The sequence below is a fragment of the Dromaius novaehollandiae genome, chromosome 1, assembly GCF_036370855.1.
Source record: "Dromaius novaehollandiae isolate bDroNov1 chromosome 1, bDroNov1.hap1, whole genome shotgun sequence".
NCBI classification, from domain to species: domain Eukaryota; kingdom Metazoa; phylum Chordata; class Aves; order Casuariiformes; family Dromaiidae; genus Dromaius; species Dromaius novaehollandiae.
In genome coordinates, this window is record NC_088098.1 from 203,201,664 (window position 1) to 203,228,337 (window position 26,674).

The 26,674-nt window shown below is 39.0% G+C and overlaps 1 protein-coding gene across 3 annotated transcripts in view; it reads left to right on the top strand.

Moving 5' to 3' along the window:
- Positions 1-26,674, top strand: part of PDGFD (platelet derived growth factor D) — a 149,827-nt gene that overhangs the window by 103,264 nt on the left and 19,889 nt on the right. For 2 of the 3 annotated variants that reach the window (XM_026107343.2, XM_026107342.2), the window contains exons 4-5: positions 13,202-13,261; positions 18,222-18,423. In XM_026107343.2, coding sequence (XP_025963128.1) covers positions 13,202-13,261; positions 18,222-18,423 — 262 coding nt within the window. The remainder of the gene's footprint in view (positions 1-13,201; positions 13,262-18,221; positions 18,424-26,674) is intronic. The other variant, XM_026107344.2, reaches the window with a different exon arrangement.

Sequence of the window (26,674 nt, forward strand, 5' to 3'; positions counted from 1 at the left end):
TCCTCTGCGCTGGAGAAGTCTGTATGCTTGCAAGCCTGTACTGTTCTTTACTCAGTGCTTTGCTTCTAACTTAAACAACCTTCATGCTGTACACCATATTTCCAGATCCGGTTGCAGTGCTGTATAAATCTGGTTTGTATTTTCTATGCAGAATTCTTTCTTAAATTTACAGCTTCTGTTTTGCTTTGAGCATTTATGCAGTCCATACATGTTATCATAATAACACAGATGACAGATATGTTATAGAGTGTTTCTCTTTTCCCCTTACACAGGCATATTCACACCCATCTTTTATTAGTTGCAGGGCTCCTATCACTTTAGACTTGCTAGGATAAATCTTATTGGAAAATTTTTGGCTACATGACATTGTTCTTAATAAGCCCCTGCCTGGTACTGAGCTTTGCTCTACTGGACTAAACCCCTCCTCGAACTCAATGCCTTGGTTTTTGTCATAGTTCTCTGCCTACAATCCCTTGTCTATTTTTGAACCCAAATATTCTCTCCAGGCTGAACTGATTTTGAACAAAAACTTTATATATGCCATGCCAAAAAAACAGATCTATTACATTTCCTATCTTTTGTAATACCAAGAAAAATGCAGCCCTGTTGTTTTTGATGGTCATTTTGGTGCCTGGCAGTGCTTAATTAGAGATGCTCTGATCCTGTAACTACACAGGACCAGAATTTGCAACTGCAGCACTGGAAACTAAAAATATTTTTTAGATCTGTGGACTTTTTTTATCTTGTCAGCTCATTTTCAGTAGAATCAAATGTCATTCCATTTTTGTGTGATTCTTGAAAACAAGATTATTTCATTTTCGTAATTTTTGTTCGGGGAAATATTTGAAACATACAAACTGACATTTTGTGGCAGGCAAAACTTATTTTCCAGGTTCCTTTGTGCTCTTAAGCTGCAGATGCCTTTTTTTAATAATACTTCTTACCTTGTTAACTATAAAAATGCTTATTTTTAATTAATATTGGTGTTCTGATGTATTTCTCAGATTTTATGTGGTAAAAAAATGCTTCTGCAGTGAGAGTTTCTCTAAAACTGAAGGTCTTGATTGCATGTTCTTGATTCCAGGGACTCTTGAAGCCCAGCTGTTAGTCATATAATGACTGAATGCCAAAGCACAGGCATGCGGTTGTTTGCACTGTTAGGTTTTTAGCACATCCCTGCCATGGTTTTGGCAGGTGAGGGTGAGCATGGACCTGGGGCCATTTCCAGTATGCGGTTTGGGGCCACTCTGTTTTGCAGGGTGATCATTGTGTCCTAGGACATGAAGTATGCCATGTCTGATTGATCTCTAGCTCATTTTATTTACTGATACAGATGTAGCCTAAAAGTTCCTACACGGAGAACAGTCTTTCACTTTCTCTTCATTCACTGACAGCACCATGAGTGATAGTTAATACCATCTGAGAGCCATGGGGAGTTCAATGTTTGCAGCCGTATGGGTATTTTTAAAAGAGCATCCTATCTTTGGGAAAAGATCAAAGGAACAAACATATCTTTAAACTTAGGAAAATAACTGGAAGGAATGAGGCTGTTTTTGACTAGTGTAAGACAGGGTAAAACAACAGCTTTTGGACCACAGAAATTTATCTTATACCAAGGTCTGGTGGGTAGACTTGAAACAAAAAAAAATATTTAAAAAACTCAGACAGGTGGTCTGATTGCTTCAACTAGGAGGACAGGTTGTCTGATTGCTCTATATGTGTTGTGTTACATGCTGAAAAATGCTAATGTTGGAAATAGGCTGCTGAAAACTTGGCTATTTCTAGCAGTAAACAGAAATTATGGATGCTGTGTAAGTATTGGTACCTACACCAAATAAAAAGCAATTGCTGTTTTTACAGATGAGGTGAAACTTGCTGAAACTGAATGGAAATGAGATTCTCAATTCAGGAGTCCTCCAAATGTTCAATGTAATATATGCCCATATTAGTCCTGAGCCTCCTGTCCTCTAGACATGCATGATGAAAACAATACCCTCTGTGCTTATCTTATGCTCATGATTAACAATCAGAGGGCCTGGATATTATCAATCATGTTCTCATTCAGGCCTTACATCCCTTTTCTGCATACACATGAGTTTATACAGGAAAGTTGGTAGTATCAAGCTTTGGTGGAAGAAAAAGAAAAAAAAAAGCAGTTGGGACACATAACTGAAGAGAGCAGAAAATAGGATACTGCTCCTTTTATATGTAATTTATCTCCATCACAAATAGTGAAAGTAAACACTCTGCTTTCCCATCTTAGCAGCAACTTTCTGCACTGGTATTGTTAGCACAGTGCTGGTGCAGGCACATTTTCCAGGTGCATTAAGAAATAGATTAAAAGAATGGAAAGTGCTTATAATGCCAGCCGCTGAAATCTGGAGGCTGCACAGATGCTGGTTTTCTGATGCTGCAGTGTCTGTTCAAAAGAGTTTACCATCCTCAACAAAGACGGACAGGGTGGCCAGGAAGGCTGTATTAAAAACAGAAGTAAAACATCAACAGACTATAGTTTTGATGAAGAAATGATGTCTGGTGTTCAGGAAAGACTCGCTGAGTTTTTGAACCACAGAGCAAAGTCTTTTTTCCTGAGGTACAAGAGCACTTTTCATAAGTTTTCCTTCCATAAGTCTGCATTGCCGACAGACCTGGAAAGTACCTGTGGGACAGCCTAGCCTGCTCAGACTAGTTCTGCGAGGCTGTTACAGCATGAGTTTGGTACCACCTTGGCACCTAAATAAACAGGGTATAAAGCTACCTCCTGCAATTTCATTGATACTGGTATCACAACTAGACAGATTAAAAGTAACTAGATGTGCCTGTTGTCTGAGGACTACCTGTCTTTGGTTTCTAGATAAGATTCTTCTGAGCACCACCCTCTTCTACAGCTGTGAGAACCCAGTAAAGACACTCAGGTGTTCCCCCGACACCAGCGAGGACGTGTCCCCCCACCTCTGTCTGCCTCCCCTGGGAGCGCTATAAGGTGTTGTGACGTGTGATGGTGTGGTATCAGTCTTGTTATGGGGAGAACCTCCTCCTGTCACCCCAGTGTGATGTCCTTGGGTATGCAGTCCAGTTGCCTTGTGTGTCATGCCAGCACATCACATTGAGAATTAGCTTCACCTTTTTCCTCTTTTCTTAGCCCAGGCTCTTGGCCTTTTGAATTTGTGTGTGCCATCAAATGCACTATCTGGTTCTGATTCTTTTTTTCTCCATTTATAGTCTTCTAAACGAAGGCTTATTTTTCTTTCCTGCCTCTGCTTCTGACCTCTGGTAGTCCCAGCATATTTCTTTGTATAAAATAGCATTTACAACTTCTAATTTATTTTTTTTTCAAATTCAGCTCCTGTGACATTTTCTCGGTCATTAGTATAAATCTGAAATAAGTAGTTCCTAGTGATTTTCATCCCTTTGAAAATACTTAGCCTATTGTAATTCTATAGCCATCCTCAGTCTATTTGGTTATGCTTGTATTTAATCTGAATTGAAATAAAATATATCATGCACTAATTCTGATCCAGTATATACCTTGCTGTCTGTGAGATCATGATTGCAGTTCAGTGTTTAGAAGGATTTCTCAGACTGGCTTTGGTAAGTTGATGCAACAATTGTTAAGGTGGTTTAGTTAGATTGTCCGCAAAAATGTGGCAAATGTAAAATGTTTTCTTTTTATCTGGTCTTCATTCTTAATGCTACCTATAACTGATGATTGTAAGAATAGGAAATAAAAGAAATTAGAAGTGTGACTGTTTCTAAGGTACTTATATTTAGCTTGAACAGTAATGGCATTTTGTGGGAACAGAACTCGTGCTGGCAGTTCAGTCTGAATAGTTTTCCTTACTGTAACTGTTAGACTAAACTCAAATTAAAAGAAATTCCAAATAAGGGGTATCCTTTGCTGTTTGCAGTAAATTAACAGCTTTTGATCCCATCAGAAAACTAAAAAAGCTAATAGAAGATGGCACTTGTATACTTCAGAGATTATATTTTCTTGTTATTTTTTATGATTAGCATCTTAGAAAGTTTATATAGCAGTCTTTTTTAGTTGTCCTTAAAAACTCAATGCCTTCCAGTCAAAGCAGGAGGGTGAACAAATTGTTTTGCTTTGCATTATCTGTGAAACATGACACATGCTTCTGCTGCATGCTTACTGCAGAATTAAACAGCATCCTCTGGGAGAGAGATGAAAAACAAGTGGAACCTTCACAAGAAATCAATAGGCTGGGATTGCTGCTAGGACAGCTAATGTCCCTGACTGGTACCTTTCTATATTGCATCCTCAGCTTTAGAATTAAATTTGCTTAGCTTCCATTAGAGTGTTTCGTTGTTTTTATTCCTCCTCGTTTCTCCCAAATCTCATCTGAAAATTTGAACGTGCATATCAGAGCACTTAGCATATCATGGTAACAGAACCACAAAAAACTTGGAATATTAAATTAAATTAGGCTGTATTTGTAAATGAGTATTTTCCACTGACTATAGAATGTGCTTACATGTATAAACAAAGGTAGAAATCCAAGCAGTAGGAAGACAGAAAATAAAAAGCTGTCTCCTAGGAGGTTTTCTTCCATTAATATTTTTTTTTTCCTTCTAGCCCTCATATTAGGACCAGTCAGTACATTCCCTTTTAGAATGAGTAATGTCAACAAGGGGGACCCGAAATAACCAGCTGTCATTGCCTTCTGTTCATTCTGAAGGACTTCTTTGCCCACCTGGACACTACAGGGCAAGTGAAGTGTTAGCTTTTTTCAGTTCTGCCCAGGGCAGATTCGCCTATTGCCAGGGAGGCTGCTTCCAAAAACCTGTCAGTCAGCATGACAGAAGTTCACCAAAGTCCTCTCAAGGGCATTGGATTCTGAACTGAGGATGAGTTTCATGCCGCGGGGTCACTCCTTTCAAGCAGGGAGAATTACTGAGTCACAAGGCTGATCTGAGAGCTTTTCCGCCTTGCTGTTCCCATACGCTGCTCTGATCTGCAGCCCTCCCAAAAGCCCGCTCCCACCACCCAGCCGAGCCAGCACAGGGAGTCACAGAGTTGCCAGCAAGCAGCTCCAATGGGGCAGGACCATGGCTGGGGGCCCTTAGACACCTCCCTGAGGTGGCCAAGGATGAAGACTGCCTTCAGCACCCTCCGTTGCTGCTGGGGGACGGGTGCTGCAGACCTGAGGCCCTAGGTGGGAGGAGTCACCTCAGCAAGCAAGGGTCTCTTTCTCTATAATAATAATATAAAGGGAGCAGTGAACAGCCACAATCTTAGCTTAACATCTCAGTTACATCCCTTAAGTGAAATAAGGTGAACCAGGGCTCTTATGGAAATACCTAATGCAATAATGGCCTATAACACAGACAGAGACAATGACCAGGGCAACTGCATACTCCTTAGTCTGACCTAGAAAACTTAGATGGTATTTGTCACGAGAGAAGGTACAGGAAGATAGAAGCAGGAAATAGAAAAGTACAGAAAAATATAAAAAATTCCACATCCATTTATCAAAGGTGCTCATGCCAGACTGGAGTGATAGTCTGAAAAGAAAATTTTGTATAGCAGATCTAACTGGACCTCAGAGGAGCATCTCCTGCAGCGCCACACAGGAAACGATTACTTATCCTGGAGGAGATGGCAATTAATAAAAGAACCACAGGACAATCAAAGGAGTGACAGCATGCTGTAATGAGAGGGAGTATCAAACCAGAGAGAGCTCGCCAATGGGAGTTCCTCAAGGGTCAGTCTCACAGCTCATTTTATTTCCCGTCTTTCTTAGGGACCATAGCAAAACGTGTCAGAGTAGCATTTTAATGAATTTTGCAGTGCACACAGAGCTGAAGTGCATCGCGCATGGATGGGACAGTCAAAATATCACAGAGGAAGAACTGGATGGCCTTGAAAACCAGAGAATTGCTTTGGAATTAAATGCAGCTGCCCAAAGAGAAAGGTCACTCACGTAGAGCTTAATAACAAAAACATTTGCTGTGAAGTGGGTCTCACCAGGTAGCAAAGACGGGAGAAGAAAGCTCCTGGGTATATTAGAGAGAGAAATTATCAGTGAGGCACTAGTTATATCTTTCCAGGAATACTATGTACAGTTTTGGTCCCTGTAGTACAGTGCAACAGCATCTTTCTTGGACTGGGTTCAGGGAAGAGCTACAGGATGGTGGGGGAGAGAGAATGTTTCTTATGGAGGACTAAGACAACTTGGCTTGCTTAGTATAATAGAACAGAAGTTGAGAGGAGGTATAGCATCTCTTCACAAGTACTGCAAGAAGCAAACCCAGGAGAGGAAGAAAAGGACAAAGCTGGCACTTATATAAGTGCATAAAGATAAATTATAAATGGCTGGAAACTGCCATCCAATCTGAGGAGTTTAGAGGAGCAAAGAAAACCTAACTACATTCAAAATGGACAGTGAGCTGTTTATGATGATGGCATTGCCTGAAATAATCAGGGTGCTGGAACTGATGACCTGGAAGATCCTTTCAAGCTGTGTGACCCTGTGTTTAAATCCAGAGCTGAAATTCACCATTCAGGTAAAAATGGCAGAGGAAAGATTGCAGAGTATTTACAATGAATGTTTGATTTATATTTTGTTTACAATTGCTTAACTGCAGTACACTCCAGAGTAGCTATTAGCAAACAAAATCCATTGTACATGGAGAGCTAAGAACAGGCCTCCCTGATAAACAGAAAAATTAAAGCTAATGAACACTTTGCACAGCATGCCAATAAAGTCCTGTGCACTCTCTCATGGGCTTGTGCATCAGATGGGGAGCTCACAGGCAGTTGAATGTTAGATGACATCTGATTTTTCAAAGGCACAGCTATTGTCTTATTTGGGCAGATATGCTCTGACCTTTTAGAAAGATCATTTAAATGTCAATGTCTTTGGTTCTTTCATAATATGCACCCAGCAATACCTACTTCCAAATCTAGATGAAGGAGGAAGAGAAGTATTGACCGAACACAACTGTTCTTTATATTTTTTTCTGTTTCATTTTAACTCTGACTTTTCATAAATAAATATACCAAACTGTAGTTAACCTAAATTATTATTACAGCTTTAAACTTGGGAAATTTTAAGTACTCTGTGCTTCCTTTTCAGCTATAACCAGTAAATATGTCAGAACAGATCAACAGTGATTCTATATGTCATTTTGCACTAGTATTAACTTAGTTACAACTGATAATAAGGTTGTAGCTACTGATACGTAGTGTCAAACGGGCTTCAGAAACTCAATTTATGTCTTTTTCTACAGAGCAAGAATCATGCTATCACATTTGGGATCAGGCACTCTTTGGTGGCTGTCTGACCTTTTGTTACTGACTGCAGTAACTGTGTCTTAGATGGCCTGCCTTTATAAGACTGCACTAAAAATAGAAAGAAACATTCAATATGGTTAAAGTTATTTGTTCAGTTCTTATCTGTTTCAGTAATAATTGCCATCAGTGGTAAAATATTATCTTACTTCCAGTTTGAATATTACAGCCTTCAGATTACAGCCACCTGATTTTGTTAAATGCTTGCCTTGCTAGATAAAAGAGCAGGTTAACATTGGTAATAACCTCTTGTAGCTAACTGCGGGTTATTATCTGGAGAGACAAGGTTAAGATATCTCTCGTTCTTTTGAAAGATACTGGCCTCCATTTAGTTTTTCATTGCAAAGCATGATTTCCAGATTACAAGTAATCATGGTTGTGTGCTTTCCAAATTCATCATCTTTTATTTTAAAGCCTGATCACCAGAAATGACCATTTTACCACTACTGTAGATAAGAAAAATGCAACCTCTCAGTTCCTAGTCCATAGCCTGCTGTAGGAAAGCAGGTATCCTTCAACATCCTTATAATAACTGGTAATAAATATCACACTGACAAGAAAGTAAAAGCTAGCAATGTAATAGATTGAAACTATGGTAAAAGAGAGGTATTTCAGGGGGATACATCTCTATCTTTTTATTTATCTTTAAGAACATAAATAGGACTATACTGAAATATTGCATGAGAAATTACAATGAACGAATAGAAGTGTACCTACTTGAGTACTTATCACAGCTTGTTTTTGAATGGAATGACTTTTCTTTTGTCTATTACTTGACCTAACACTGTTACTGCTATGTAGTGTCTTTTGAGCTTGGGTTTTATTTGCTTAAAATATCTATCATTTTCTATATAGAATATAATATCTGTAAATTCAACTTTCAGAGAAAGTATTGGCACTAAAGCTTGTTACAGGGAAAATGAAAAAGAAAGGTCTCGTGCCCAGATTAGAGTAACTTGATATACCAACTACAATTAATAAGTTTATCTGCTTATCACCTGCCTGTCTTCAGACAGGTGATTTTACTTGCCTTGCTCTGAATGCAATAGATGCATGTTCACTATTGTTCAAAAATGTTTCTGAGTTTTCTTTTATTAATTTAAATGTTAGGATAGTCTCATCTCCTTTTCTCCAAGTTATAATTTACCTCAGGTTTACCTCACAGATCTTCTGTCGTCCTAGTCTTTAAATCTTGTGTTCTAGTGAGAAATCCAGCTTCTTTTTGTTTCTGCACTGGACGTCTTTGGACATGCCCCCTTTCACCTCTGATTTGATTTTGCAGAATCTTCATTGCCACTCAGTACAGATTGCCTTAGCCTCTCCCCTTTGTTCTGTGCCGCTGCAAACTTCTAAAAGCTGCTGCTCTGTTGTACAATTTGTAGCTACAGCATCTAAATATCACAGAGCTGATGTACATAGACAGAGCTCAATACTTTGTTTCTCTATGCTCATTTTTCCTTAGGTTTTTTTTTCTTCCTTCTCGTGTTCTTTTTTAGTTGGCCAAAGAACATCTGCATTTTTACCTTTTTTTCCCTCACTTCTTTTCTGTTCCCATTACAATGCTGTATAGAGAAGGCATCTCCTTCAGGAGAGGACCTTATTAAACAGGCTGTGACCATCAGTCTAGGATGCTATCTGAGCTCTCCTTGATCACAACTCTTTTGTGAACATTACCTACTCCTTGAAGCTGAGAGCATCACCTCAGCTTTTATTAGCTATACTTTATAGTTGTTTTGGTAGAAGGATAATTTTTACCTAGCCTAACACAATTACCTCTGGGACCTGTAGCTTAGGAGAATGAGTTGAGAGAAGTATATGCAGAGCTTAGGGCTTTTAACTCAATGGAGAGCTACAGATATGTTGTATCTACCCTGTGGCAGTTATTGCCTATCTCAAGCGTCAGGCCTGGTAGATGTCAAGCACAGAAATGATGAAAAAATGCATTACAGTGATAGAGTGTGCAAAAAGGCAGGAATCACAGAAATGTTAGAAAGTGTTTCTTTGTTCTCAATTTGAGGACCAGGCAGTAATTCAGCTTGGCTGAAAGGGACTCGTATAGTTTGCTGGATTCATGGTACAGTGAAGTGAGTCATGGACATCTTCCTCAGACTGGAGTTTTACAGGTCCCAGCCTCATCCCTGGTGTCTTCCCAGCAACTCCAGCACCAGCTGCTCTCCCTGTTCCCACTGGCACTGCCAAACCGTACGGTGGCTTGGCCCTAGCAGAGACTGCGCTGCTACAGGTTGTGGAGCTGTGGGCTGTAAACCGTCTCCCTCTGCAGCCAGCTCTGTCTCTATTTTTCAAGATCCATATATCCTTGAGAGCAGAGATTATGCTTCGTGACCTCCACTTGTGAAAGCCCTTGGTGAAACAAAGAGTATTCCCCATGACTCCCTCTCGCTTATCTGATGTCATTGGTCAGAGACAGGGTGTGGACAAAGTCAGTCTGTGAAGGAAGGAATAGTTTATCTTTGTCTGAAACAGAGCCACCAACAATACATCAATGCCCATACATATTTAACCCTGAGAACTGATTCAGGGTTTGTCTCACTGAGCTGTAATTTTGAAAGCTGAGATATGGAAATAGTTTTTCCTCAGTAAAAGTAGCAGCTATCAGAAGATGATTGGTAGCCCTGTGGCTTTACCTGTATTTTTGCTGCTTGTAGAACAGCTAATGCGATGCTTTGCTGAAGTCTCAAGTAAGGTATTGTTACCATGACACTCATACAAAAATAAAAGCCCTGTTGTCAGAATGATGTAGCCAAATTATTGCCACTCTATTTTTCTAGTACACAGTTGAAAAGAATGTAAAATGTTTGTGTTTTAACTAAATGTTTTAATGCCATTTTAAGTAATGAAGAAAACAATAGCCAAGTGGTCATGTGCAAGTCTACATAAACAAGGTAGTATGAATTCAATAGATAGTACTGAAAATAGATTTGTCCTTCAGGTTCTGTTAGGGACAATGGTGAGAAAGGAGAAGAGAGTTTTGAAATGATGAGAACCACTTTGATATCATTACTTGAAATAGCTGCAAGCAGAAGCCATAGATAATAATAATCTTCAAACTGTAGAGGTTGAAAGCTCTGAGAAGCCAAGAATGATTGCAGCTGCCTTAAGTGATGGTGGAACAAAGCCATCTAGTCATGAATAGTTTATGCAGATGAAATATAATCACAGAGTCAAAATGTGCAGTCATCAGGTTTGAGATCCAAGAAGGAGGTGGTTCACATATCTATCTCAGGGTTTTGGAGTGGTTCCCTGGCATCAGCCATCTCAAAGAATCACAGACTAAAGAAACAGTTTTGATGTCTACAATTAGATAACACAAGGGGACTGTCACTTCAAACACAAAATTATTCCTTGTCTGCAGTCTTCTGCAGACATTCGGTGAGGCAGATTGTCCGTGTTTTAAAATAATGCTTCAGAACTCAATGCCACTTTTTTTCTGCGAGTGCTAAATGGAAGCTAACGACAGAGAGGAAATGATTTCCAAGTTTTGCAACGGGCAACTGTTACCAGAGGATCCATGAGCATTTGAAATCCATTTGTATGTACTTTGAAGTATGGCATATGTAGAGCTGGGCAACAAAATTTACAGAGAATGGGGCCAAGGTAGCCAACTGATAACATTTTGCGTCTGTATTCTTAGAAGAAAATGGCCACTGTAGTTAATAACAGTTTAATAGCTCTGCAGTTTCATTGCTCAGTTAGTGACACTATAGTTTGATGGGCTAACTTATGCTAACCATAAGTACTAAAGAAATCCCTAAAGCTTTGATGTCTCAAGTTTGAAGAAAAGTAATATTTTAAGGAAGAAGAAACAGTAACAATATTGAATAAACAATCTTGTGATTTTTAGGACATTTATATAGTTTTCTATAGGAAATGAAGAATATTAAAGTAACCATTTATACGAAGTTTAAATTTGAAACCATCTCTGTTTCTTCTTGACTAAGGGAGAAATTTATTGATGAACTAGCAGGTTATGTGATCAGTTTTATCATTTGCATTAGTAAGAAGTAATTGAAGATGTGCATATGTGTATGGTCCAACATAGTACTGGCTCCAGAGAGCATCAGCTTAGCAGGTAGCCTTCCATTTTCCCTTTTAGGTTGCCAGCTTAAAAAATGCACAGCAGATACTGACTCAGTGTAAAATGGTGAGCCCAGGCATTGAGCCCTGTCTTCTTTAAATCTTTCATTATGAAATTCAGTTATAAGAAATGAAAATCTTGGTATGCTGTCTCTTCCATTCAGTTTTCTGACCTGCCTATTCATTTTGATCATTCTGTAATGCTGCCTTTTTTCCCATTTTTTCATAGTTTAATTGTTCCAGCTGGAAATCAGCAAAACTGAAAAAAATAGAGAAATGTTTTATTCATTATTTAAGTAATGATTGCCCTTCACTGGTTGGAGAAGTAACCTTGGATTTAGCTGACCAACTGTCAATATCTACGATTTTGACATCTGTATCTAAGCTAGTCACTCCAGGCTCCCTTTATAACCAATGGAGAGGAAAAAGCATTTTTAGGATGCAATTCATGTTAACCAAAATTAGGCCTCTAAAATACATCAAATAACTTCAACCCTAAAAATGCTAGTTTCAGGTGACTGTAAATGAAAACAAGGCTGACTAGGTTAGATGTCTGCTTTGTAGATGTCTAAAGGTAGATGAGATGAATCCCATCCCTTTATTCAAAGAGCAGCACCAGTAGATCGAGGGAGGTGATCCTTCCCCTCTACTCAGCACTGCTGAGGCCACATATGGAGTGCTGTGTCCAGTGCTGGGCTCCCCAGTAGATGAAAGACATGGATTTACTGGTGCAAGTCAAGTGAAGGGCCACAAAGTGATTAAGGGAGTGGAGCGTTTCCCATATGAGGAGAGGCTGAGAGAGCTGAGGCAGTTCAGCCTGGAGGAGAGAAGGCTCATGAGGGAGATCTTATAAATATGCATAAATATCTGATGGGATGGTGTAAAGAGGACAGGGCCAGACTCTTCTCAGTGGTGCTTGGTGACAGGATGAGAAGCAATGGGCAAAAACTGAAGCACAGGAGATTTTGTTTGAACATAAGAGAACACTTTTTCACTGTGAGGGTGGTTGAAGACTTAAATGGGTTGCCCAGAGAGGTGGTGGAGTCTCCATCCTTGGAGATATTCAAAACCAAAGTGGGAAACCAGTGCTTAAGCAGGGGGATTGGAATAGATGATCTCCACGGCTCCTTACAACCCCAACTATTCTGTGATTCTGTGATTCTGTGAAATTGATGATAAATGCCTTTTTTGTGTGCGTGCTTCTCAGACTTGTGATACGAATGTATTGTGACTGTGGTTTTTGACGTAAAGGAGATGGCAGCATTCAGTGCTCTGCACAGACAAGCAAGTTCAATACATGACCAAACACCAAAAGCAGCGTAGTCATGTTAGGGCTACATTTCAAACAGTTTAGATTACCCTGCTTCTCACCATGGCTAAATAGTCCCGGGCTATTAGTATGCCTACATTGTCTCTAGAGTGAGTCAGCTTGGGTAACTTCACAGAGCATTGCACTCTGATTGTAGACATACAGAGGCAGTGTTTAATATTTGTGTTAGAAGATAAATGTAATGTTATGCAAAGCACCATACAGCTTATTAAAAATACTAATAACACCTATCCTTGCCCCAACAAGCTTACAAGGACCTAGTTTATAAAGAATGAAAAGGGAGGAAACTGAAGGCTAGCATTATCCTATGAAAAGATTTAGGAATGGCACATAGCAAGGGCCTCTTTTATGGAAGAGGGTTAAAAAAGGTGAAAGGTGTAGAATGCTGAGACTTTTTTTAGGTTCTATAGTTAATTTAGGACATTGCCTTAATGGTGATTTTTCCTGTGGGTTTTTCCTCTTAGGATGATTTCCAGCATGCAGCCTCAGAAACCAACTGGGAGTCAGTCACAAGCTCTGTCTCAGTAAGTAGTTTGTTACTATTTTGCCCATAAATGAATTGATGAGATGGCTTCAATTCACTTTACTGTAGTGGAACCTGCACAGAGGAACCATGTATTCAACTTCAGGGAGAGGATGTATTAAGAAGTGTTTATCAAACTCATCCTAGGCGTAGGCAGGAGTTTTTAAAGGACAAAAGATTCAGGATATGTCAGCAACTGTTGTAGCCATATGAGATAGCCATTGGGAAACATTTCTTGCTTTCCGATTCATCCTGCCAAGAAGAAAATATGAGATACGAACTCCTTAAGGTTTTAAATTAAAGAATGTCTTGACCTAAATGGATGACTATAGCAAGCTGGTAGGAGAATGGATATAGCTTTTCATTGTCAATACTGAAGGGTTTTTTAGTATATGTTATGAAATACTACATTTTAAATCTCTGTATTGAGCAATGAAATGTGACTCAAAAAAAAAAAAAAAAAAAAAAAAAACACATAGGGAAGCCAGTATATAATCTTTTCTCTCTCTTCATTACATTTAATCTGTCATTGACCAAAAATTTGTCCCTCACTACATTTCTCAAGTAAAGTTAAATTCCAGGTCCACATTGTGGGGAATGGCAATGTAGCATCAGGCTTAATAATAATAGGCGGTCCTCTAATGTGCATTCTACTGCCTGAACAGCACCATGCTCACAGCTGATTGTTCCTCTTATAACATATAGAAGGAGGATAAATTCTCAAAGCAGCCTTGATAAGGGAGACTGATGTTTCAAACATTCATAGAAGATGGTTTAGTGATGGCACCTTTGTTACAGTAGTTGCCAGTGGAGTAACAGTAAATAAAATATGGGTAAATTCTTCTGACTGGTGTTCCAGGCCAGGCAGCGAGTAGATAGAAAATTCTGGATTGCTGAAATCTGAAGAAGTTTAGCCAATCTTACCTGGACTTTGCAGCTGACACTTGCTCTTTATGATACAATTCGTTGACAGCCTTGAATTAAGTGAGCTGGAAGTTCTGAGTAGTAATGTTGACAGGGCTGAGATGTACTCAATGTGCTGAGCAGAAGATACTAAGAGACTATCTTGCTGAAAGACATGAACTCATTTTTCATTCTAACATGTTTTAACAAAGTGAGTGCATTTTTTATCTGATAGAATATTTTGTTTAAAAATATGATACCCTGATGTTTGAAAGTGTAAGGTGAGAGCTCCCTCATCAGGTAGCTATGAAAACGAGATCAAGTAAGTGTAAAACGCCATATTTAATTATCCTTAACATCATAAGGAGCCTAGTACAACAAACAATAATCCATTATTATTTTCATATTAAAAGAAGAACTTGATTTGTTTTATCTTTTACATCTACTCATTTCTGAAAAGTTGTTAATGTGCTAGAGGTAGGGAAGTTCAGTACCAGTATTACAAGTAGAAAGCTGATGCTGAAGATCACACGGAAGCCTACAGCTAAATCAGAAGCAGAACCCCAGTTTCTTTGGTTTTTGCACACCATCCTCTATCTAATAAAGAAATCCTTCCTTCCAGCAAGTATTCGTTGCAGCCAGCTATTAAGCATCACTAGCCTTTTTTTATCCTTAAGGAAAATAAGGTAGAGAGGTTGAGTAATTTTTCCAAAGCCACCAAGGAAAAAATCTGAGAACATCCAAATTCTTCAGGAAGGAAAAGTTCAGCGGTTGTGGTCCTCCATGGAAGGAAAGACAAACTTGGACCTGACAATCACTGGCAAATCAACATATTTTTCTGCTGATGCTATGTTAGCATGTTCTAAGCTAGCAGTTCTAAGTTTGTCAAACCTGCAGGCAACCCAAAGACTCATTTTAGGATCTGAGTACATTACAACTCTCAGAAAGAAAATTTGAAGGCAAGCAAATAGATTCTTGCTTGCTTGGGGTCATATCACAAAACCATATTTCTTGTTTTTCTTCAGAATGCTAATACCAATACTTCTGCCCTTAACCCGGCATGACAAACACAAAGAAAAGTTAACAAAATAACCTCCTTGTTAGGTCAGTTTCCATTATTTGGAAAGTAATGTTATGATGACGCTAAGATACACACTGAAGTGCCTATCAGCTCCACAACAATACAGAAAGATAGCATCAGCCACAATATCATAATAGAATAGGGGGAAACACAGTAGAAATTAAGGGAAAGATCACTGACAGGAAAGAAAAATACCATTGTGTGCCATGAAATTAAAAATGTGTTCAATGCTTTTAAGAAACCTAAAAGAGGTATATAATACAGAAAATATATGCTAGTCACTGTTTCTTGCATTTTCACTATTGGTCTTGCCGTTTCTTTGGATGCAATCAGAGAAGCCAGATTGTAACTAGCACAAGCTCTTCTAAACCTAGCATTTCATTCTTGGCAGGACAAAAGAGAAGCAGCTGGATTGGCAGCTTTGAAACTACTTTTGGGTCTGTCACATGATGTAACTGCCAATAGGTTATCTGAGCTGTTGTAATAATTCCTCTTGACTTGGCTGTCACTGAGAAAAAAGTTAAGCTTTCTTCTGTGTGTGAACTAGGTTGCAGAAATCTCTTGAGTAGGAGCTTTAATATGAAAAGAAAGTGGGGAATCCCTGCTGCTTCTATTAGTTTGACATGCCCTGCAAATTCACAGTCTGACCTGCAGTTCTGTAATGAAATGCACAGTTGAACACATGAAAAAATCTCTGCTATTGTCTAAGTCACACACCTATAGCCTGCTGGCTAGCACCCCCCTCCTTCCTGAGCCAAAAACATAGGCTTTACTTACATCTCTGAGAAGGAGGTTCTATACATGTTGTGAGGCAGTCTCATACATACATACATACAACAGTATGCTCATATATGTTTGAATTTTCTCACTATCACTGTGTTACCAGAGCAGATCATTTTTAATGCTGCTATTTCGTCAGCATCCTTGCATCTCCTCCCTCCCTCTCTCACTTTTGAAAGCGACTCAGGGACTGAAGTTTTCCTGTTGGGCTGTGATCTCAGACAGGTCATTAGCTCCACTGAGCTCTCTTCAATAAGCAAGTAGCATGTGGGTGCATTTTTCTTTTGTAACCTCAAAGACTGTGTTAGTATACTGTGTGATGACCAACTACAACACTGTCTCTCCAGCAGTATTGTTTTTGATAGCAACAGTTTTCACTTTACTGATGTGAGCTTTTCATCTCATGGGGCTCCCATCTCTTTTTTCCAAATCACTTAGCAGAGATTCTTTGTTGTATGCCTTCCCTTTTAGTGGGTCATGAATTTTTAGAGCCATCTGCACTGTGTCTTATTTAGCACTGCACTGTAGAAGCCTTAGAGTCACAAGTGGGCCCTCTGAAATTCCTTGCGCTGCTGGTGTTAAGTAGGAAAGTGCAGTTATGCTTTCTTGACCACACTATTGTAATGTTTTCATTTCTTTTCTTTCTTGTGTTTAATAATTCAGAATGTCCATACTTTCAGCAAACATGTGCAGTAAAATGCCAAGGACTGTAAATTCTATGATATGACTAGCTGACAAAGTTTTGTTTTGAAAGACATATATATATACTGCAAAACTATTTTTGTAACTTTTGAAGGACACAATTCTGAACGCAAGTGAGTAACTTTACTCAGGTGAGTAGTCCTTTCCACTACTGCCCAGCTGAGTAAAGTTAATCTCAAAGATTAATATTTTAATATGTGTACTTATTTGGGAGATCAGGCAAAAAATTATTTTATTGGGACATTAATTTTAAATGACATGTTTCTGCTACATGACTTCAGAGCTTGGTTTTCAGGGGAAATTGGGTTCTTTCATTTTCCAGTTCCCACCGTCTCCATGTTTTAACTTAAAAAAGAAAAAATTGAAACTTTTGTGCTATATTATGCTTCTTATTGGACAAATCAGGTATTTTGATTCTGGTTCTTTAGAAAGTAACAGATCTGCATTGTTTTTCCTGTGTATATTTTACCCAGATATTAGGAGGTTTTGTTCTTGGACAAGGAAAAATATGATATTAGGGTACTGAATATTTGTGATTTTAAATAAGGATTATGAAAAATGTTTAAAGTTCACTCTAATAAAAATGAAACCAGCGCTCTCATTTTATTTATGTCTAGTTATGTCACAAATTCAGTGGCAATCCAGTATGCTCAGACAGTGATACTTGGTCTTTCCTGCTTGGAAATAATATTCCATTTGGTATTATGATATTATTGTGAGGATAATACTATGTTGGTAATCCCAGTTTTCACTGTTACATTGCTGAGGTCCAAATATCACATTTTTTCTCATTTGCTTTAGTAACTTCTATTTTTGGTAAATGGATGGGGGAATTTGCATTCATCAATGTTTCATAACAGATTTAATTCTTAGTAGCAAAGGGCCATATTTTCAAGTCCTTAACCAAGCCAAATTTGTAGTCCAAATTCACCACGTAGCGAGAACAAGTCTAGTGGGATTGTTGCCTTTGTCTTTCTCTGCTGTGGTTTCTGATCTGCATATTTGGGATTTACCAAATAGAGCTGGAGTCACTGTGAAGGCACCATGCCAGCATCAGACACCTCCATTCTGTGGTAATGGCCATCACAGTGGTTTCAAAAGATATTTCCATTGTATCTTTGCATGTGTGCAAACTGACATCCCTTTTGAGGGGCTGGTGTACACATTGACAGTTCCTGCAGAAGGCGGGGGTAGAGCTTTGCATTTTTCCAGCCTCATCTGACCTTTTTTGAAATAGCCTGCACTTCCAGCAGTAGTAATCCTGCCACTCCCTGCACCCTTCTCTGGGATTTGCTTGGGAGCTGCCTTGGTGTCTCTCTGCCTTGCAAAATATAACATGCGCATGCCACAGACTGGCCCAGCTAAGGACTTCAAAAGATGGCCCAAAGCAGCTGTTTCAGTCAGCAATGAGACAAGTTTCTCAGTAACTGTTGTCAATTGTTTTGAGCAGTGCTGTAATTTATTCCAAGTACACTGAGATGTATGTCACTCTTAGGGGGTATCCTATCCCTCTCCATCAGTGACTGACCCTACTCTCACTGCGGAAGCTCTGGATCGGACCATTGCTGCATTTGACACAGTGGAGGATCTACTCAAACACTTTAACCCAGATTCCTGGCAAGAAGATCTTGAAAATTTGTACACGGACAGTGGCCACCATTACCGAGGCAGGAGCTACCACGACAGGAAGTCCAAAGGTAGGAAAAGGCACAGTGCACATACCTGGGGCAAAACTAGGATTTTCTAACATGCCTCACAGAAATATCCTTTGGTCAAGTATCATATTCTGGTGCCCTTGTTCCTTTTGGAAACACATGGCACGCTACCACCTGTTGCAACCAGGAATAAGACATTTAATCCTTAATCATTTTCTGAGTAGGATCTCGCCTGGAAAAGCAGGCTGAAAACTGTCCATCATTATGATAAATGCACAAATAAAAACATAGGCCCCTGTGTAAAGGACAGATGGTTCTCAGCTTCACTCTCTTAAACATTGTTTTGTGTGTAAGGCATGGGGCTCCTAATTACCTGCACTATCATCCTCCTTTAAATACCCTGCTTTGGGATTGTTCTCAGCTGAGTGGGAAATAATCACTTTTATCACATTGTGCTTAGGGAAGCATCTGGCGCAGACACCTGTATGTGCAGCTGGTTTTTTAGGATGTGAACATCTCACTGTTTTTCATTATGTTGGCGGGAAACATTATTATGGTTTAACATCTTTGTCTGTAATTGAACAAAGCACACATTTTTGGGTTATGTATCTTGTTTCCTTCCGTTCAAATCATCCACCAAATGGTAAAGCAGAGGAATGTTAAGCTAGCAGTACAAACCCATAAAGATAAAGAAACACTATTTAGGTGAGACTGTCACGCTCTGGACTAACCATGCACTGGGGGGCCTGATGATATTGGTTTTTATGTGCAAATACAGATCTAGGAGGTCTGTTAGGATTCTTTAAGATGACAGTTACTACAGTTTTCATTGAAGATCTGTACTGAAAGGTTTCATTTAAATTGAACTCGCTTTTTAATATATCTTCCATTTCCAAGATATGCATTCATATGAATTCGTCTGCATAATTTTAAAAATATAATGTCCAATCACAATTTTAATTCTGTGAAATTTTCAATTTATTTGCTTCCCAAATCCCATCCCTGCTATGCTAAGCACGTGCTAAGCAGGGAAAGAGGATTTAAATTTCTTGTTTATAACTTACTCAATTTATGAGTCCTTAATGTGCTTTGATCTGATAAAGGACATATATGTTGCATTTATATTAGGAGAAATACAGTTCCAAGAATGTTCCCAAGGCCTGAAATTCAGTCATCATATTGCTAAATTGTCAGCCTGATCTCTGCTTACTTTTGGACCAGGTCAATTGTCATTCTCCCATATCATTTCTGAGCATGAATCAGGAGTTAGCAAAGCCCAGCTGCCATTCCCAGTAGGACGTCTGAATGTGCCCATCCAGTTGTGGAGGGTAAGAGAGTTAATTAGAGAGGTGGCCTGTAGACCTTAGTATAGGAGACTGATCTCAGGCACTTACAATGTATTGACAGATGCACAAGCAACTTGGCCTACATTTTCCAAATAGGTTGATTGTCTATATTTTGGGGCTCAGCACTTGAAAAGAATCTGTATGAAAGGTGTGAGCACTCATCCACTGAAAAATCAGACCTCTTTACTTTGCTCTATTTTGGCATGTCAAAAGTTCAGGCAACCACAACAGTCGATGTTTTGTGAAAATGTCACCTAACATCTTCGACAGAGATTTCATCACTTCCAAGATCAGTTTGATTTCATTTAGGGGTCTGTAAGATGTAATCAGCTGTGTCTCTCTTATTCCCAGACTGATGGTTATGTATAAAAAAGACATAAAGGGGCTGTTTTGATTTTAATAGAAACTGATGAGAAATCTGGATCCTGGACCAGTTCTACTCTCCAGATTTCATTTGATTCTCAGATCGTATTTAGCCTTGTGCAAGACCACATATATATAAAACAGCACTTGCTCTTTTATCCATGCTGATCATATAGGCTGCAGAAATCAGTCTGACCTTTTTTGGCAGCTTTCAGAAAATTCAGATGCATAGAGGTTTCTGCATTTAGTAGAAATGTAATTCAGTTTCTTGCCTAACAAAACACTATAAAAACATAAAGAGTTTTCCAGTTTATTATTTTAACACTTATGATTCGTTTTATCAGGATTTTTTGTTTTGGCTACAGGAGTGAGCAAAAACAGTTTTACAACCGTTTTGCTTCCTTTTGTCTTCAAACTAAAGGCCAGAAATGCTGACTATTGGCAATCTTCTGGACAGAAGTACCTCACCAAAATCAAACCTTTAAAGAATTCAGTTAATTTTTTTATTTCATCATAAAGTTTTGACAAGATTAAAGGCTTGTTCTTCGATGATATCAGGAGTAGGGAATGGCTTTAACAAGTCCTTAAATTAGAAATGCTCTGTGGCTTTTAAACATAGACACTCTGCATCTCTGAGGAATGTTTATAGGCACTGAAATAACCTTGCAGGAAAGAGAGCAATAGATTATATCATCATTTATTTCAGATATCTGTTTCTGCTTCCAGTTGGGGTTTATTCTTTATCCTTAGAATAGCCCTGAGGCAGATTAGAACAATTTGATGTAATCTCTGCCTATCTTTCTCAGCATTTTCAGACTATGTCATATAAATGATATAAATGAATCACTAATGGTTTCACTTCTATCCAACTCTCTGCCCATATCAAATGGTCCCATAAAATTGAGTTTAAAAGAGGTATGTTGCTAAATATCAATTCTGATAACTGGACACATGATAAATGGAATTTAAATTGTATTTTTTCTTCTTCAAGGATGGAGACTCCACAACTAGGCAGCCTGCTCCAAAGTTCAACCACCCTTACAGTAAAAAAGTTTTTTCTTATGTTTAAATGGAATTTCCTGTGTTTCAATTTGTGCCCATTGCCTCTTGTCCTTTCAGAGAAAAGTCTGACTCCATCTTCTTTACGCCCTCCCATCAGATATTTTTACACATTGATAAAATCCCCTTGGATCCGTTCTGCAACAAACTTGAACATGAAGAGTGTGTTGATTAAATCTGTATATATGATAACTCCATTCCATCTACAAAATCTGATCTAGCACATTTACAACACTGATGCAACTCTATTGAGTTAAATGCATTTCTTCCTATTTACACTACTGAAGTGAGAAATTGCTGTCAGGTGTGTTTGATGTTTGAAATTTAATTCTACATATGTGCACTGAGGTTTGCCATTAAATACTCCAGTAAAAGTTAACCTAGTTAACTATAAGTTAACTATATAGTCTCTATGAAACCCAGACTGGAAGAAGAGGACTGAAAAGAAAGGGTATGATGTAATTTGCATTATAATGCAAATTATAATACATAATTTCAAAATTCTCAAATGAGAAATCTATCTATAAAATATGGTTTGTTCCTCCTACGTGAAAATAGGACAAGTACAATAGGTGTTTCAAAAACATTTGTAGCAGGTATAAATGTACTCAGAAAGGTTTGCTAGCCATTGCTACATTTTAGAAACTCTCAAAGTGTGAATATTCAGCCTTAGGCTTATTTAGGCCATTAGGAAAAAGCAGGTCATATGAAATAAAGTATATTTCTTAAAATAATTCTTTTTGCAGTGATATAATGTGTTGTAGCTGACCTCAGTGTCATAGTAATTTAGCTATTACAAATGCAAAGCTTCTCTAAAGGGATATCAGAGCCTATTGGGTTAGTTAATACTGTTGAAACAAGAACACAAGTAGACTGAAAAACGAAAACAGCTATTTTTTGCAGTTATCTTGAACTTCTAGACAAATAGGTCTTTATTTTTATGGCTCGTCATAATAAATGTTTATGAGTGCCTGAAGGAAAGCTGTTCATCATGCATTTTTGAAAGCATCAGTGTACCTGTTTGATAATATTAGAACTTCTCTGACATGCAGAGGAGTTGTAAAAAGTTTCAACAGTCTGTCACACATCATTTAACTTTTCCCATGTCCTTGTTGGTATGTATCTTTTATTGTTCACTCCCAATTTTTTTATCCCCTTGAAAAAGGCTTCAGAAGTTAACAAAAAACCATCTGCCTTTGAATTGGTCTATGTACAAAGATCTAGGAAGAAGGAAAGAAGGAAGAAAAAGTTCACTGTTTCTTAGTATATAGGTAGATCCAAACGTCTTGGGGATGGTACCTAAAAAAGGGGATCATCTTTAAAAAGAAATGCATTTTCACAAACAGACCTATGAAATGGAAACACATGTAGATACATTCTGGTAATGAACAAGGCTACACAGGCCTCTGTACCTCCTCTTAGCTAATTTTCTTTTTGGGAAACAGTTTGCAGGAAGCTTTGGCTATCAGAAGAAATTAATCAGGTGGGACATTCTTGCAATAGTATCTGTCTGCAATGACAGCTTTACAAGTTAAATAAATAAACATTTGCTGGCATAACCAAACTGCTCTCAGAAGGGGAGTAGCGAGATGAGAGGAAAGCACAGAGACCACAAGTCTTTGTGGAATGTTTCTAACTGCTATTGCCAAATAGGTTCCCAAAATCATGCAAGTTTCACCATGCCATTAACAACAGTTTTTCATTATCACTACTTACAAAGATCTAGCAAAAAGTTAAACAAAATTTGAACTCAAGAATGTCATTTCTCAGGCGTTTGCAAACAGGGGCCAATAAATTACCACAGGCATCCATGTACTCTTCCTTGAAAGGTTCTGGGATGAGCGCCAGCAAATTTCACTGCACAACACAAGGAATGCAGGCTCCACAAATGCAGAATACCCCCTTATTCATGGCAAATATGAGTATCTTGAGTAGAAGGAATACCTTCTCAAATAGCTGCTAATATAAAGTAATGTCTGCTCTTAAAAATACTATACTTCTTCCTCCCCCCTTCAGTTGGCAACTAAGTTCCCTGTTGCATGCATAGTGCACACATTCATTTCGCAATCTAATTCAGATCTACCTAATACTCTTTCCCTGCTGTGACAAATGAGATTTTTTCCTGATGCTTTACATGATGTTATTGTCAGTCACTCAGAGCATGCTCTACTGCAGTGAAAGCTTTTCTTATTAAGCCCTTTTTTAAAAGCTAGTGAAATTTACAGCATATTATTTATCACTGGAATAAGCTGGTTCAATTCCATTGATTTCAGTGGAACTGTGTCCACTTATGACACTGATGAGTTGGCCTTCTTTTGCTTCTTGACCCATACCACAGCTGATGATTGGTTTGCCAGTCTAAAATAGGCCCGTATATTGTGAACCTTGTTTCATGCAGACGGTTATAATCCCACTGAAATTAGGATCTCTCATTCTTCTAAAATAATAGTTGCAGTATTGAAGAGGTTTATCCTGACATTGTGATTTAAAAGTAAATCCAAATCACAGTATCTTTTCTCCAGCTCCCACTAGAAGAAGACTTGGACAGTTCTCAAAGTTTTCAGGTAAATTTAACACAGTACTTATTACATCATTAGGCATGTGCAGGGAAACACTGATTGCTATTAGCCATATGCTTTGAAGACTTAAAGCCACAGGGTTTGATCAACACTCACTGTGGAGAATAATAATTTCATCAGTATCAGTGCATTTACGTGATTTAAGCAGTGGAAGATTTGATTGTTTACTATACATATGGGACTGAATCCTCCAACTCAGGTTCAGTCACCTCATAACTTCAGTCAGCTACAGCATTGCTCTGAATTTCTTCGACAGCTTGTGTGCTTCTCCTCTACCTGACACAGCTCTGACACACACCTTTATGCTAGTGGAGCATGAAGACTGGGAACAGAGGATGAAAAACATTTGCAGGTCTCTGAGAAATTTCAGGCTGTATAGGAAGATTTTTTTACAGCTGAGAGTCAAAATCGAAACAGCAGTACAGCCTTTGTTACAAACTGTAAGCCACACAGAGAAAAGGAAGAGAATCAAACTAGAATTATCTCGACCTCTGCATAACAAATCATATTCCTACCACATTGCAGTCCCATCACTTGTTCACGCACAGAATTTGAACCTGCAGTGCACAAATGCAGGCCCCTTGCATGCATACATACATCTCTTTTTAGCTGCCAAAAAGAGTGTGAAATTAGAAGTTTTATCAGAAACTGCCCCTAGTTTGCATGCCTTCATCAGGAGGCCCAAGCAAATATAGCTCATTTTGCTTGACATCAAGGAAAGAATGATCAGTGGCTGGGGAGTCTCTACACCGTTATACATTCCCTGTGTAATGTGAGTAAGCCAATTCAATGAGAGTTAGGTATTTTAACATCTTTGAGGATTCAGGCCTTAGTGTCTCTACATACAGATGGTACTTAACATGGCCTGTCCTCAGAGTAGTTTGGTGCTGAGTATTGTCCTGAAATCCAGTTTCACATATCCATATTACCTTCATAACATACTGAAGTCAGACTGTTTCTAAATCTTATCTGTCCACATGGCTGGTTATGTCAATGCCCTTTCAGGAAGGACAGCAGGCATCTAAACACCTTGCCAGTTTAGTATCAGTCACAGATTCATAGAATACTTTTGGTTACAAGGGCACTCTGTGAATCATTCCATCCAAACCGCTGCTCAGAGCAGGGCCAACTTCAAAGTTAGATCAAGTTGCTTAGGGTCTTCTCTAATTAAGTTTGAATATCTCCAAGGATGGAGGTTCCACAGCCTCTCTGGAGAACTTGTCCCAGTGTTTGACCACCCTAGTGGTGAAGAGCTTTTCTTTATAGCTCACTGGAATCTCTCTTGCTGGAAATTCTGACTCCTGCCCACTGTCTTTTTGCTGTGCATTTCAAAGAAGAGTCTGGCTCCATCCTATCTATAACCCCTTTTAGACAGTTTTAGGCAGTAATTAGAGCCCCCTTTAGTCTTGTTTCCAAACTAAACAAATCTATTTTTCTCAACCTAGCCATGGCTGGTGTGGACCAGCCCCCTAACAGTCCTGGTCACCCTCCACTGGACTCCCACTTTGTTGATCATGTTGGCGGTGGCTCAAAACTGGACACAGTACTCCAGATACAAACTCACAAGAGCTGAATGGAGGAAACAGTCACTTCCCTAAAACTGCTGCCTGCAGTCTTCCTAATGCAGCTCAGCCTGCAGCTAGCTTTTATCACTGCAAGAGTGCATAGCTGCTTCACGTTCAACTTGCTGTCTGTCAGGACCCCGAGACCTTTTACACAAAGCTGCTCCCTAGCCTGTCTCTCCCCTGTCTCTACTAATGCATGGGGTTATTCCATGTCAGGCACTGGCATTTCTGTTTGTTTCTGCTGAATTTTGCGAAGCTCTTGCCAGCTTATTTCTCCAGCTTGTTGAGGTCCTTCTGAAAGGCAGCCCTGCCCTCCATTTTATGGACAGCTTTTCACAGTTTGATATCATCTGCAAACTTGCCAAGGATTCACACCATTCCATTGTTCAGGTCATTAGTGAAGATGTTTAGCAGTATTGGCCCCAATATTACCCCCTGAGGAGCACCACCAGTAACCAGCCACTGCTGTACTTGGAATTGCTGACCACTACTGTCAGAGCCCTTTAGTCTTACCAGTTTTCTAACTTGTAGTTCATCTGTCTCATTTATACCTCAGTAATCTGGCTACGAGGTTCTTATGGGGACACTATGTCAAAAATCCTGCTAAAGTCAAGGTAAACAACATCCCCAGCTCTCCCCTCATCCAACAAAACAGTTGTCTCATCATAAAAGGCTATCAGGTTGGCTAGTCACAGTTTGTCGTGGGTAAATCCATGTTGGCTGTTCCCAATCACCCTTTTGTCTGTCATGGACATTGCTTCCATACAGATTTATGCCTTAATTTTTCCAAGGACTGAGGTTAGGCTGGCTGTTCTGCAGCTCTCTGGATCCTCCTTGCCCTGCCTGTAGATGGCCGTGATATACCATATAGTAATACTGTGGCAATGTAGCAACCATTTCATATTAGCCAGCTCAAATCTATGGCAAATGCATTAAAAAAGTGTAAAATGCTCAGATATAACAATGTGAGGGGCCATATATGTGGAAGAGATAAAGTTTTAAATAAAAGAAACCCTAACAGACCATCTGTCTTTTTAAAATTAGTCAATAACCAGCAGGACAGGATTTCTGTCCTCTCCAATCCTCTCATAAATAATGTCCCTTCTAAATAAAATGTGGTATTAGCTGCAGTCCCTGATTTCAGTGCTTAAATCTGATTAAGATCAATGCTTCAAGGTAAGCACATGCCTTAGCACTATCTGAAATAAGGATGGATTTAAGCACAGGCTGTAAAGGGGAGGAAGGGACAAACGCTGTACCCCAAGTATCTAGCGTACTGCTCCAGTGCATCTTTTTATGTCTACCTTGCCTTTAAATTGAATCTCTGATGCAGACACTCTGTAATAATACTTTGAAGTTATTTGCATCCAGTCTACAGAAC